The sequence below is a fragment of the Amblyomma americanum genome, chromosome 1 (assembly GCF_052857255.1).
Source record: "Amblyomma americanum isolate KBUSLIRL-KWMA chromosome 1, ASM5285725v1, whole genome shotgun sequence".
NCBI classification, from domain to species: domain Eukaryota; kingdom Metazoa; phylum Arthropoda; class Arachnida; order Ixodida; family Ixodidae; genus Amblyomma; species Amblyomma americanum.
Window position 1 is genome coordinate 11,570,791 of NC_135497.1, and position 13,873 is coordinate 11,584,663.

At 46.5% G+C, this 13,873-nt stretch overlaps 1 protein-coding gene across 3 annotated transcripts in view; it reads left to right on the forward strand.

Annotated features, from left to right (window-relative positions):
- LOC144110057 (MICOS complex subunit MIC60-1-like) overlaps positions 1 to 13,873 on the forward strand; it is a 95,265-nt gene that overhangs the window by 23,098 nt on the left and 58,294 nt on the right. For all 3 annotated transcript variants that reach the window (XM_077642883.1, XM_077642867.1, XM_077642873.1), the window contains exons 4-6: positions 2,962 to 3,046; positions 9,986 to 10,052; positions 11,305 to 11,391. In XM_077642883.1, coding sequence (XP_077499009.1) covers positions 2,962 to 3,046; positions 9,986 to 10,052; positions 11,305 to 11,391 — 239 coding nt within the window. The remainder of the gene's footprint in view (positions 1 to 2,961; positions 3,047 to 9,985; positions 10,053 to 11,304; positions 11,392 to 13,873) is intronic.

A 13,873-nucleotide genomic window follows, 5' to 3' on the forward strand; every position in this document is an offset into this window, starting at 1 on the left:
AAAACTATCGGTCATCATGTGCGGACAAGATTTCTGGAGAGCATTCCGAAAACATAAATTGACAATACCTCTTTTTATCAGTTTTGAATGAGCGGAGTGATATGGCAGCATCGGCTTGTTGCTTCGCGGCTGGTAGGCCCAGCATATGTGATGAGCGTGAAAGGTGAAGTTAATATCTAAAAATCTAATGGAGTTATCGATGGGCAATTCGCATGTTAAAACAAGCGGTTTAAAATGTTCTGTCATGGTAGTTAAAATGCTATGAGCCTTTGACTCAAGTGAGCCTTGGTCACACTTAACAAGAATAAAAAAGTCATCAACAAATCTAAAGACCTTGATTACGTCCAAGCTGTCAAGGCGGCTGGAAACAGCCTTGTCAAGTTTTGCTAAAAACAGATTACTCAGAATTGGCGCTATGCACGACCCGATGCATATCCCTTCTTTCTGAAGGTAGGGTTTTCCTTCCCAGTTAATGAACGTTGACTGCAAGTAAATAGCTAAAATTTCTAAAAAACTGCTCGCCGACACACCCGCCGCATTCTGGAAAGCAACACATCCGAACTCATCTATGCACTCCTCTACACAGCACAGCACCTTGTCGTTCGGCAGCGAGTAATATAGATCCTGAACATCCTGAACATAAGAGAATGAAACCAGACAATCAATGTTCTCCAAACCCAGTTCCTCATGAACGAAAAAACCTTGTTGTATTACCGTATCTACACAAGATTTCCCACAATTTAAAAAGAATTGGTCAACGAGCGAATGCGACCGTCGTGTTCTCGGCGCCGAAAAAACTTGCAACGTTGTGCAAACTGGGAAAAACCAACACCAACAAAGCGCGCGGATGCGCAACTAGGCACCAGAAGCCCTACGTCACGTGCGATGAAGGTGTTGTATATCAAATTCCCTTGTCATGCGGGAAACACTATATCGGCCAGACGGGGAGATGTCTGAACGAGCGCCTAATGGAACACGCTCGCAACGTCAGAAACGGGCAAGGCGGATCGCTAGTTGACCACATTCTCGCATGCAAGTCAAAATCCTGTAAGCCTTTCTTTGATAAAAGTCTTGTGATAGGAAAAAGTAGAGAAAGGTTAACGCGCGAAATCATTGAAGCCGAAAAGATAAATAGGTCAGGATGCTCGTGTGTTAGCACACCTTCCATTCTCCTCTCAGATAAAGAGCTCGTTTTTCTAAGAAATCGATACTGTTCGCACGTGTGATTACTGTTTTCTGGTGTATAAATGTGATGCTTCAGGAGAATAAAATTTGTTGGAAGTTAGCGCTCGTGGTGTTCGTCTCTCGTCTCTTGTGTCCTCGTCTTTTGCTGCGCTACACAGTGTATTGGAAGCAAGAGCTTTTTACTTTGTCCAAATATACCTCTGCGAACTGACTATGCATTGAGTGCGGACTAGGCCAGAGAATATAGTAGTAAGAGTATGACCTTCTATTTTTTTGCTAAGCAAGGTGAAAAAGTTGTTTTTATTCTGTCACACTGTAGTGTTGGTGAAACTGATGCTTGTTAACAGCTCTAGTAGAGGTGATGTATAGGTGTACCATTGCATCTTGACAAGTTGCCCCAAGACACTCAACATATCACATTTAATGCTGCAAACTAGATGTATTGGTATGAATTAAAATTAAATTTGTTGAAAGTTGTACTTTTGATAGTGTTTTTCATTCTTGTCATAAGAGGTAGTCTGGTCATGTTTGAAACAGAAGTGGCATCATGCTGTCCGGAAGTGAATGTGATCATTTTTGAGAAGTACTTTATCCCTGTCATTAGCGTTATGTTTCTCAGTCATGCAGTAGTGCTCTGGGGCTGTGTGACAATGTTGCATCTTTGTTCATAGCTTATTTGATAGTTCATTGGGTGCTTCCTTGACTGCGGTACATCAGAAGTAGTAGACAAGCTGTTTGCAAATGTAGGGAATGTGCATATGTTTGTGTGTGTGCATGTGCGTGCTTATATCTGTAGTCAGCATTTTTTTGGCCAGAAAGGAATGTGAGTTGGGGGAGTAAACCTATAGGTGCAGCAATGTACGGTATGTATTACGTGTTATGGCCTTTGTAGAGTTTTTTTAGGGTGTGTTAGCGAGATCTCCATGTAGATTGCACACCCCCCTTTGCACCCCCCCCCCCCCCCCTTAATTTAAGGGAACGGCAGCAAATGCACTATGTATTCAAATGCAGTAATGTAAGAAAAGACTCTTGATTCAGGTTTAGAGCACCATCCCTGTTATTTGCTTTTTAAGTATTCAGCTGCATTCTTGCAAAGCATTCATGATAGGCTCCTGAAACACGTTTTATCAAGGTGGCAAAATGTATACATTGCAGCATGTAAGCAATCGTCAGTTGCCATTGGCTGCTGCTTTGTAGGGATTAGTGTATTGAGCATATTTCTCTTGTGCACCTAAGTGGATTACTCCTGACTGGCTAGGATTGCTTGGCCCGCTTTCTCAGCTCCCATGGCCACCTGCTGCTTGTGGTAGTTGACACATCTGTCTGGCTCATGGGCATACACATGAAAGCGTTGCCTTAGCAGGACTACAAGAAAAAGGACTGAAAAATTTCAGAAATCTAGAGCACTTTTTCAGTTTTTTGCTGCATGCAGAGCGAGGTGTGTTTGGCTCCTGTACTCTTCCTGTATGTAATCTTCCTGTTTGTAATAGTTGTACTATTCACCACGCACTGTGATGTTATTTACTTAGCAGTGAGAAACTTCAATGGTTACGCTTCCATTACTCGTGCTGAGTGGCCTTCCTGTTGCGGTTGAAAGCTACATGCTTCCGTCTATAAGCTGTGTGTGGTAATGCAGTAAGAAGCAGTGTGACATTACTGTAGATGGGATGATTGCGTACTATGATCGTAAGAAAGCGGTGGTGACCCAGTGGCTGGGAATTAGCCCCCTGCTAATGTAGAGCCTTTGTAAAGGTGGTGTGTTTGGTTTCTCTGCAGTCGACCGCTGCCTGCTGAGGTGGTGAAGGAAAAGGCCCTGGAGTCGAGTCTCCTGCGCAAAAGGCATCCCGTGGAGCCTGCCAGGGTCGGTGTCGACTTGCAGTAATCTTTTCCCTTCGCTGGGCTGTGGGTGTCACACCTTTCGGGTGTCAAATCGAAAAGTGATGCATCTATGCTCGCCATGTTGCCTGTGAATGTGTACACCTGCTATCAAAAGTTTGGTGGAAAAAATTCTAACTTCTTTGCATCAGAGGCATGTTGTGTGAGATTGAATGGTGCACTACGCAATTCACACACCCAGAATCTGGCTGCTTATGTTGGTTGCGGACTTTGTGAAAAGACGGCATTGAAATTAAATCTATTTGCTGATACCGTGTTGTATAACTTCTTACTGGAGGTGTACATATTCTTTTTTTGCAAATAATTTTTTGCACTGAAACCATAGCAGAGCGAGAGAAACAGACATGCAAGGTACTGTTGCACTCAATATATGACTTGCAACGCACCCACTTTAGGTTTCTGCTTTATAGTAAATCAGTGTGCATACACACACAGCATATAGCTTGCACAGGCATTCAGTGTTCATCATTCTTTGCACTGATGAATAACTGCATCAGATTTCAGCACCGCTGGCAGAGGTATTATTGCTATGCCAATTGCTCCAAACTGCACCAAAAGGCAAAGCCTGCTACATGCTGCTGCATTGTAACAAAATATGAGTAATCTGTGCCAAGCCTGCGGCAGAACTCCATGGAGTTAAGAACAAAATTCTCGGGGGCCGCTTGTTATCCTTTTTGAAAGTACTATGCATGCTGTATATCAAGCTAGACGGGCCGTTGTCACCCCAGGTACAGAGAAATGAAATAGGTCTGCAGCATGCAGGGATCATCCCGTGGTGTGGCACATTCATTCATCAAGAGCGCCGCTCTTGACTTTCACGTCCTTACTTGGCTGAATGACGTGCCACCACGAAGTTCACAGTGGGCGTTGACCTATCGAAGGAATAGTCCTGGATGATATTTTTCACTCGTATCGAACTGTCTCCCGGCTGCTTGTTCTCCAGTGCGTATTCAAGAGCATGCAACTTTAGTTTTGCATCGTAGCTTCTTTGTCTCGCAGGCGGAGTCATGCTGAGTAAAAACAATGCATGACACGAGCAAAGCCTTACGGATGCAGCACTGAAATCAATGACTGGACTGGATGCAGCAGCAGCACGCACGATTCAGTGCGGTTGTTGCGAGGTTGTGATCCTAACCATAGGATATCATTTTAAAAAGTTTTAGCATAGCGCGTTCCACTTCCATTAACCACACCTGTGGTTTGCTATCTGCGCATGTACTGATGGCCCTGAGGATAGCACACACCGGCCACTGCGCAGGCATGGTTGGGTCCCCGACTCCCCACGAAAGCGGATCATGCTGGGCTAAAACTATAATAACTCGTTTCTTATTTTTTACACATCGATTTTTTTTTGCAAACATAATGACTAGGGATGGCAAAAGATGGCGTGGTAGCACGTCATTTTTGGCTGTATATGAGTCACAACAATGAAAAATTAAACAGAAAAAGTGCGACTTACACACGGCATATATCTGCTCCAAAAGCTGCTCCATAGTGACCTCGGCCAATCGCATCATTGCACTGGGCTCTTCATGCTTCGTGAACTGAGTTCCAGCTCAATCTCCGGTGTAGCAGCGTTCCAGTGGGGGAGAGGTTGGTGTGCACTGATATGCAGCAAAAGAAAATTCACACGTGCCTTAAGTGTATGACATGTTGGAATGTGCACACATCTCCAGCAGGACTATATACTGTGTTTACTTGTGTAATTTGCACACCCTTAATTTATCACCAGGGTTTTTGGAAGTAAACTTTTACTCTCACATTTTATGCTCCCTGCTGCGCCAGACCACCCGATGGCAGGCTTGGTGAAATCGGTGCTCTTACAAAAGCTGTGAGTGGCAAGGGGAAGAATCGCATGCCGTTTACCCGGCTCGCTTTCCCGGACGAACAGTTGCAGTAGCAGACTTCCTGGGAATCGCTGGCGCACACCAGAATCCAAGCCTATCGAACAGTTTCCTGTTTGGTTTGCTGCTAGTCAGCTGGTTTATCACCTGTTATTTACTCCTGACCGCTGGCTTTGTGATTGTATTGTTGTGCATTAATTACTTTGAGCTGCGCATGCACTGTCATGCCATCCCGCAGGGAAATACATAACATGGGGCAGGGCAGGAGGGGGTATGCATCCTATATTTTGAGACTTTTTTTACTGGCCACCGAGGGGTCCAAGTTGGGGAGGTTGATGTACAGGTGGCAACATATAGTCTATATTGTGCGTTATGACCTTACATGACTTTTTATTGCTTGCAAAATCTCCGTATGATTTGTGCACCCCCTTCTTGAAGCCCTAATTTAAAGAAAAAGTCCTCAAATTAAGTGAGTAAACACAGTAACTGTGCTGCGCATCGGTAACCAGTTTAGTCGAACTGAAATGTTGGTGTTTTCTAATATGGGCATTTAAGGGGGGACGCGGGTCTTGAAATCGCGAAAAATGGTCAAAAATGGCAATTTTCAAAAATTGCGATTTTGAAGTCCTTAATGTTCCAACTATGCCTCTACAAAATATTTTAGCTGAATTCCAACTCAAAGTATGAAAAAGACGGCAATTTAGAAACGTCGGTGAGCCGAAATTGAACGCCAAGCGCGAAGGTTTGCCCCATTTTCAAGCTGCCGTAGCTCCGCGCGACGCGAACCGATCGGCGCCATTTTGGTCTCGTTTGAAAGCTGGTTTCCCGCTCTCCAATTTGGCGCCTTACGGCAAGCTGTAGACCCTCGCACAGCGGAGCTATCAGCACCCGTTCGCAAGGGGGGAAAGCGTCGCGAGACGGCCGCCGATTGGGTAAAACGGGCGCTCCTCGAGGCGCAGCCCTCTGATTGGCCGTGACGCATGCTTTGCCCCCCGCGGCCGCGTTGTACGGCTCCTTCCCGTCGTCTGCTTTCGCCTGAACGCCCGTCATTTTTCGCGCTCCTCTTTGTTTCCTTTCCTAGTATTTTTCGTTCTGCCGTTTTCCTTATCGTTATTGTAGACATTTTGGCTATTGAATCGCTTCTTTTAGCCCCGAATTTCGTGCTTTTGCGTGTATTTGCCTGCCTGGTGTCTTCGTTCCATGTGTCACGATGGCCCGAGACGCGCGCTTGAAAGCAAGCACGCGAAAAACAGTCGGCAAAAAGAGACGCGCATGGAATAAGTAGAGCGCTGCATCATCGAGAACTGCAGCTTCGGTGATGCCGCAAGCTGCTGTACCCTCGGTGGATGCGGCTGGACTGAGCTCGCCAACAACAGCTTCGCCGGTGGACGCGGCTGAACAAACCCTGTTGACGCCAGCATCGCCGGTGGACGCGGCTGGACAATGCCGATCGCCGTCAACTTCGGCGTTACCGCAAATCTCTGCAGTGCCGGTGGATGTGCCTGAACTAAGCCCGTGGAAAATATCGACTTTTGATACGCTGCAAGCCGCTTCGAATTCCGTGTCGTCGGAAGCGGCCGAGCCGGCTGACCTAAGCCTAACGTCGACTTCGGCGTTTGCGCACGCCGCTTCGTGCCGACGGACGCGGCTGAACCGAGCTCGCGTGCTCAACGCTTCGACAAGCACGCGCAGCGCGGAACTTGGCAGCGCGCCAAGCCGCTGCCGCCGCTGATAACGTCACGTTTTTTTTAATATATATATATATTTTGAGGAGAGCTCGGGGGGGGGGGGGGGGGGGGGGGGGCTTGGCGAACTTGGCAGAGCGCCAAGACGTTGTGCGCTCTAAGCTGAAGCTTGAACATTTGAACATTCGCATTAGACACTCCTCACTGTCCTGTTTTTAACCTCGCAAGAAGCAGTTTCTCGCTTCAACCAAGGAATGGCAACAACCAGCAGAGCTGTTGCAGCACAGCTTGGTTACAGGCCTGGGAGCTGCCTCATTGGTAGGAGCCTTGAAAAAGATAAACAGAGGCTGTGCAGGTCTGATAAGGGTCACACCAATGCTGAAAAGGTGAAGAAGAGGATGGCCAAGAAGCACAAGCCTGACAGCACCCAGGACTACTGCCCAGGACTTTTGTGAATGTGTGGCAGATTCAAAGAAAATAGCAAGTGATTTTCGGAACTTTTTTTTTGTCAAGTGCCAATGCAATACAGAGGTTTTCATAATCTTTACATGAACAGATTTCTGTAAATTTGGTGTTATTGTGTTCAGCAATGACTGGGCGGCATGCTAAAGCATTAAATTTTTCCATATGATCAGTAAACAAAAATGGCAGAGTAAGCAAAACTTTGAATGCAATTTTCTCAGCTTTGCTTTTTCGATCAAATGCATTTGCCTTACGGAACTTTTCATAATGTTTGCATCGACTGATATTATTGAAGTCGGTATCATTTTTTTCAGCAACACCTCAGCTACATCCTAAAGCTTTCCAATTTTCATTAAACCCAATAGACTAGCAATTAGGTCAGATCTACGCTAATTACTCCCACATTGTTTTTTTCTTTCTTACTTTGTTATTCATTCATGACCTATGTGATGACTTTTTAAAAATTTCTTTAGCTTTAGGATGTGCAATGGGCCCTTAAGAATGACAGCATTACTTTAAAACTAGTTTTTTTAATTAAGAAACCACCATAATGGCCCGTAAGAAAAGACCTAAGTGGCATAAATTATTTTGCCATATCTTCATTTCTAGATGAGATATATAAAATCTGAATATATATTTGGGATTAGCATTCAAAGATATATCTGCATGCCAATTTTCAGGAAGATATGTTAAGAAATAAAAAAAAAGTAACACTGAGTGCAGCGCTGAGCAAATATGGGTAATTTCATGCAAGAAAATGGTTCTCTCCTTAAGCACTGCCGTAAGTGCTGTGCTTTACTGTTATTACTACAGTGAAATCTCGTTAATTCGAACTAGGAGCGCAGTCCCTGCCGGCGCCCATGTAAGTCTATGGCATTGGACATTCGTTTATTTGGACATGGGATGGCTCGCACCGGTCAATTCAGATGTTGGGTCACGTAGAGGTACGGCACGTGCAGCCTAAGCGATGTGAAATAAAGTGTCCAACAACCTTGGTTTACTTCCTTTCTCCAAGTGCATTTTGCATAGCTTTGTCAACATGCAAAGTGTACAAAATTACGCTGACGGATTTCCGTGCAGGCTACGCTACCTGCAGAGCCCATGTAAAACTGCACGTTTGATAACCTAAAGAAGTGATCGTAATAACGGTGTTTACATAAGCGTGCTAGAAATCAAATTCTCACAATGCGTTCGGAAAAATGCATGCTATTGCACCACATTTGATATACGCGTATATCGCGATACACGCGTATACGACGCTGGTCGTACACGAGTCTTGCTGCACACGCTTTTTCTTTTGCCACCACCAGCCACACTTCTAGATAACTACGATCATTAGGCACGAACCGCTACGGTCTGATGTATTGGTTGAAGCATATGGCACCTAAGCAGCAAAATTTTGAAATCAGCGCTTTCGTAACCACTCCAAATATTGTGTCGTGATGCAAATTCCACACAAATTGCAGCGACAGAGGCAGCTCGCCAAGATGTCTGCTCTGTCCTCCTCTCCTCTTACACACAGCGCCCTCTTGTGCCATCCTGAGCTTTCATCACTGAAACGATCTGCTGTCCACCTGCAGGTGATGCACTTCCCAGTTCACTGTACCTCAGGAATGTGGGCTATGGAAGGCATGATCAGAAGTCTCTATTGCCGAAATTGAGCTCAGCCATTTAGTTTCGCTTTTCTTAACTTTAGGCGGCACTGCGGCTACCACCGGCCAGTCGCGTCTTTTCGGACGCTGCTTGGCACTCCACTGGTCTTTTGTTTTTATTTTGGAACGGCGTCATGCCATCCTAACGCCTACGCATATTTCTCTCATTTGCATCCACGTGCTGCTTCTGTTCTTCCAGTGTGCTGAAACTTGCCTTTCATGGTTTGTGCGGTGCAGCATCCTCAAAACGAGACGAGGTCGTTTGTGAAGAGGCACCACTGCTGCTGCGTCGCACTGCAAAGACGGCCGCAGAGGCCTTTTGGTTTTTGAGCAATTTTCAGACATTCCCGACTGTGTACGCAAAGCAGATCACTTGACAAAAGCACGAAAATCGACGTCGCTTGGTTTTCATCTGAAATGTAGACGACCATTGTCCAGGTGTTCTTTACTTAAAATTACTGTGCTGCAAGCGGTTTTATTGAGTTTTTTGAGGACTCGCTCGTTAGTTTAAACTTTCGTATAATTTGAACATTTTTTCGGGTCCCTTGAAGGCCAAATTAACGGGATTTTATTGTACCATTGGATGGTCATCCCAGCCTGCTCGGGACTACCCAGAACCCTTGGCTGTTATTTTATTTGCTCGGAAAGCTTCGCCCGCCAGTCTGACGGATAGTTCCAGGGGAGTCGGGGGACCTTCCTTAGCTGTTAGCTGCCCTCAGTATTTTTATTGGAATGGATTGAACTGAGGGCAGGTGACGACACTGTGTGCGCCGCTTGTGGCCATTTTAAGAGAGAACCATGTTCAAGGACAGTCTGTAGCAGTGAGTGAATAAAGAAACACTTGCAGAGAAAGCAGGCTTATTTCATGGGACTTGCTTGTGCATAGCAGTCTAGCAAGTGACAATCACTGGGAAGACAATGGCGAGTGTTGGGCGAGCGTCTCCTCTATGTCCGAAGTGCGTCTGTCTGGGACTAGCTGCCTGTATACATCACTCGTGATTCTGCTTCTGGTCTGGACACTGTCCTGAGCTGCCCGGGGACAGCTCTGAGCTTGGCAAATTGAAGAGACCAGCATGCCGAGACCTGCAGTTGCTAGGTAACAGAATGAAAGCAAGGAAGGCTTTGTCGACTTATGGAGCAACATACATTGCTTGGTAATGCACTGCTTGTTGTTTCTCTTTGATAACCAGTGTACCAGAGAAAGATTGTGTTTTGAATGTCACAACATTCTCTTAATGCATTATGATGTGCTCTGTTGCAGGGTGATCAGAGGCCTGCTTTGCCGCCGCCACCGCCAATCGCTGTCCCTCCTCCGACACCTGTGAAAGGTTTTGTTCCTTGTTTATGCTTTATGCTTTTTGGTTGTCTCAGTTGTTTGGCAAATTTAGTTTAATTTCCAGCAGCTCACATTCGAGAGTGCTGTCATTCATTGTCACACTGACTCTGTGACAAGAAATTGCCCAGCAGACTCCCTAATTTGACCAACGCTTCCGATTGTACAAACACATTCCTAATCGTTTTTGACATTGCTGGGAATCGTTTCTTTTTCCAAAAAAGAAACGTTGCGTGCAGTATAGGTGAACCATATTTGCTAGCACGTGCTTGTTACCTGGTCGATACTGCAGCGATGGCCTAGTGGTATGAGCATCCCCAGTGCTGCCGGGTACCCACCGGTGATACAATGGGTACAAGCTTTCCCCTGGTCTGGTGCTCGGCTTCTTTAGGGTGAAATGCTTGGGAAATGGGTCTTTGACCCCACCTTGAGTAGAAGAAAAACCTTGTGCCATGGCACTCTTTGGCCTCAGATGCCCTCGCGCCATAAAAATTCATCATCATCATTACCTGGTCGATGCCAATATGACTGCAGCTACCACATCTGCTGAAAACTTTTTCGGACTTCCGAAATTCTGACTTATTCGTCTTTATGTGATGAGCCACCAGCTTTCCTGAGAGGTTAATACATGTTTGTGACCAATTTTTCTAAATTGACAGTGTTTCTGGTGCTGATCCTGTGGTGTGGGAGCAATGCGTTTCTGTGAGCTTTTATGGCTTGTTTCCTCTTTGAGACGTGTAGCGACAAAGTGAATAGGGTTTCGCTTGAATGTATGGTGGCTGCCCGAAACCGTCTGCGTCCTCACACTGGGTATCAGGAATGATGCATGCAGTGCGTGGCCTGGGATGCTTTTTGCGCTGCTAAAGATAAGCATCGTTAAAAGCGGTGAGGTAACACATCCATACAGCAAGTCCCGTTCATTTGGGGAATGAGAATCAGTGGTTTTTTTTCTAGAATAATGCAGAGTTAAAACTACAGTGCTCGTGGGCGACATGTGTTGTTGCGTGTATTGTCCGTGGCGGTATGAAAAATCCCTCGGAAAGAGTCCGGCTAGGATCTGTATTGTTTCGAGCATGTTGAACAGTAGGCAAAAAAAGCACTCTGGAGACTATTTGTATCTCGTGTGCCCTCAGCAAGACGGGTGGCAAGCTGTTTGTTTTGAATTTTACAGCACAGTAATTCATTTGAAGGATTTTTAACTCCAGCCTAACTGTGTGCCATCTGACTGCTTGCTGAAACTATTTCAGAGAAGACCCCATCGCCGCAGGATCTGGAAGCAGAGGCCCAGAAGCAACTACAGGACATAAAGGAACGAAATGAACGTCTTAACTTTGGTAAGGGTTTGTATCAGGTGATCCAGATTGGAGAAATGTGTGAAGTGGTTCTTATTTACAAAACTGTATGCATCTTTGCAGTTGAAAAGCTTAGGCTTCATTGTCAAGATGAATGAGACCCGAGCAAATGGGATCAAGGGTTCATTAAAAAAATATTATGGCCGATTTGCATAGTAGGGCCAAATGCTTGTTAGGTGCGCCAGCAGTTCGGTTTTCCCTTCAGTTCCGGTGTCCATCCCCGCAGGGGGGCGCCTGCAGCTTGCAGGCGTCGCGACGGTGAGTGGCGACACCGCGGGTTCCCGAGCATCCGCAGGGACATCCCCGCAAGGGGATGATGGTGAACAGTGCATCACCACGGACCCGAGCACCCGCGCTTCGCCGTGCGTGGCATCGCCGTGTCCGGGGAAAAGGGGATCCTGGTGGTTGAGCCTATGCCGAGCGTTTGGACCCTTAAGGCTCCTCGGCGGAGGCAACACACCACTTTAACCCCAGCTTCCTGTAGACGGCACCTCCGGCCTGACCCGACCGGGGGAAATCGGCAGTCGCCTTTTCCTATCCTCCCCTCCATCTTTCACTTTCCTATCTCTTTCTCACAACTCTCCTATCTCCTACTCACTTCTTGGGTTTTTCCTTTTTTCCTGGTGGTGAGGGGGGTTAACCTTGTGTGACCGACTACCCTGAGTTGCGTCATATTTGGTTATAGTTGAGGTGTACAGCTGGCGTGGGCAGGACTGCTTTCAAGTTCCTGTCCCGTCCCCTTGTTGGACTCCGTGGTGGGTGGCTAGGACCATGACCGAATAACTAAATTTTCTTTATGGCTCCCCCCCTTTCAAAATCTCATCGCTCTCTGAAAAGAGGGCGGAACGAAGCAACAGACTTTTTCCCGAAAAAGAAAACAACCTTCCCAAAGTTCTATGTCATACATAGTACAGTAGAAGGAAAGCAGGCAAGAATACTATCCCCCTTTCTTGTGTCAAAGTGCCTAACAGATGCACTGGGCCCCGGATATAAGCTATCGAAAATGGCCAGTGGCGACTTATTACTAGAAATCCGTGACCATACCCAAAACTCCAAGATCTCAGACATTCTCTCTATTGGAGACATCCCAGTCTCCATAACAGCCCACAGATCCCTCAGTACCGTCCGTGGTGTCATCTCAGACAACGACTTCATTCATCTAACAGAAAAAGAAATGCTAGAAGGTCTCAGCGACCAAAATGTCACAGATATCTATCGAATTAAAATCCGCAAAGACAACAAAGAAATAGATACTAAACGCCTGGTACTCACATTCAGCACAAGCACATTACCTGAAACCATCGAAGTCAGATACCTTAAAGTTAATGTCAGGCACTACATTCCGAACCCACGCAGATGCTTCAACTGTCAGAGATTCGGGCACGGCTCTCAGAGTTGCCGCTGCCGCAAAACCTGTGCGAAATGCGCTTCTAAGGACCACAATTCAGAGGAATGTGACGCAGCACTGCGCTGCGCAAATTGCGAAGGAGACCACGCTGCGTACTCCAGGGCGTGTCCGTTCTGGAAAAAGGAGAAAGAAATTATCACCATAAAGACCAAAGAAAACATTTCATTTAAAGAAGCCAGGAGGCGTTTTGCACTAACCAACACATTCTCGTTCACAGCGAAACCAAACTTCGCTGATGTGGTGCGCAGGGGCGTAGCACCACACAGCACTCCGGCACCTGCCGAGGCCACTTCCACCGAGCCTATGGCAGGGCCATCCATGCCCCAGGCAGGGTCAGCGAAAGCTGCCCTGCCATTGTCACAGCAGGGAGCGCCGGTCCATGGGTCGGCATCCCGCAGGACTTCCCCCCGTCAGGGGAGGCCTGAAACTAACACAACCGCGGCTGCGCGGTCCTCCAGCACCTCTGGCGAGGTGATGGATATAACTCCCAGTCCGCCCGCTTTTGCAGCGGCGGAACAGCTCTCTTGAGCGAAAAAAAGACAGACCCCTCATAACGGGCCCTGAGCATAAGTAAACGCCTTAGCGTTCTCACCCCAAAAATAAACATGGCTTTCTTAATTCAGTGGAATTGTAGAGGAATTATGCGGAACTACAGCGACGTAACACATATTTTAGGGTCAATGTTACCCACAGTTTTATGTCTTCAGGAGACCAATCTTGGTCCACAACATGTGCATATCCTTAAACATTATAACATTTTTAGACGCGATCGCGAGCAGGCAAATCGACTCTCGGGAGGCGTCGCGATTGTCCTTCAAAGCGGCGTCCCTGCTCAAGAAATCAAACTTTACACAAAACTTGAGGCAGTTGCAGTTAGCGTCGTTACCTACAAAACAATAACAATTTGCTCTTTATATCTCCCCCCACACATCACATTAACAATACAAGATTTAGAAGGCCTGATCAATGAATTGCCGGAGCCATATCTGGTAGTTGGCGATTTTAACGCTCACTCCCCGTTTTGGGGAAGCGAACGCTGTGACTCTAGGGGCAAAA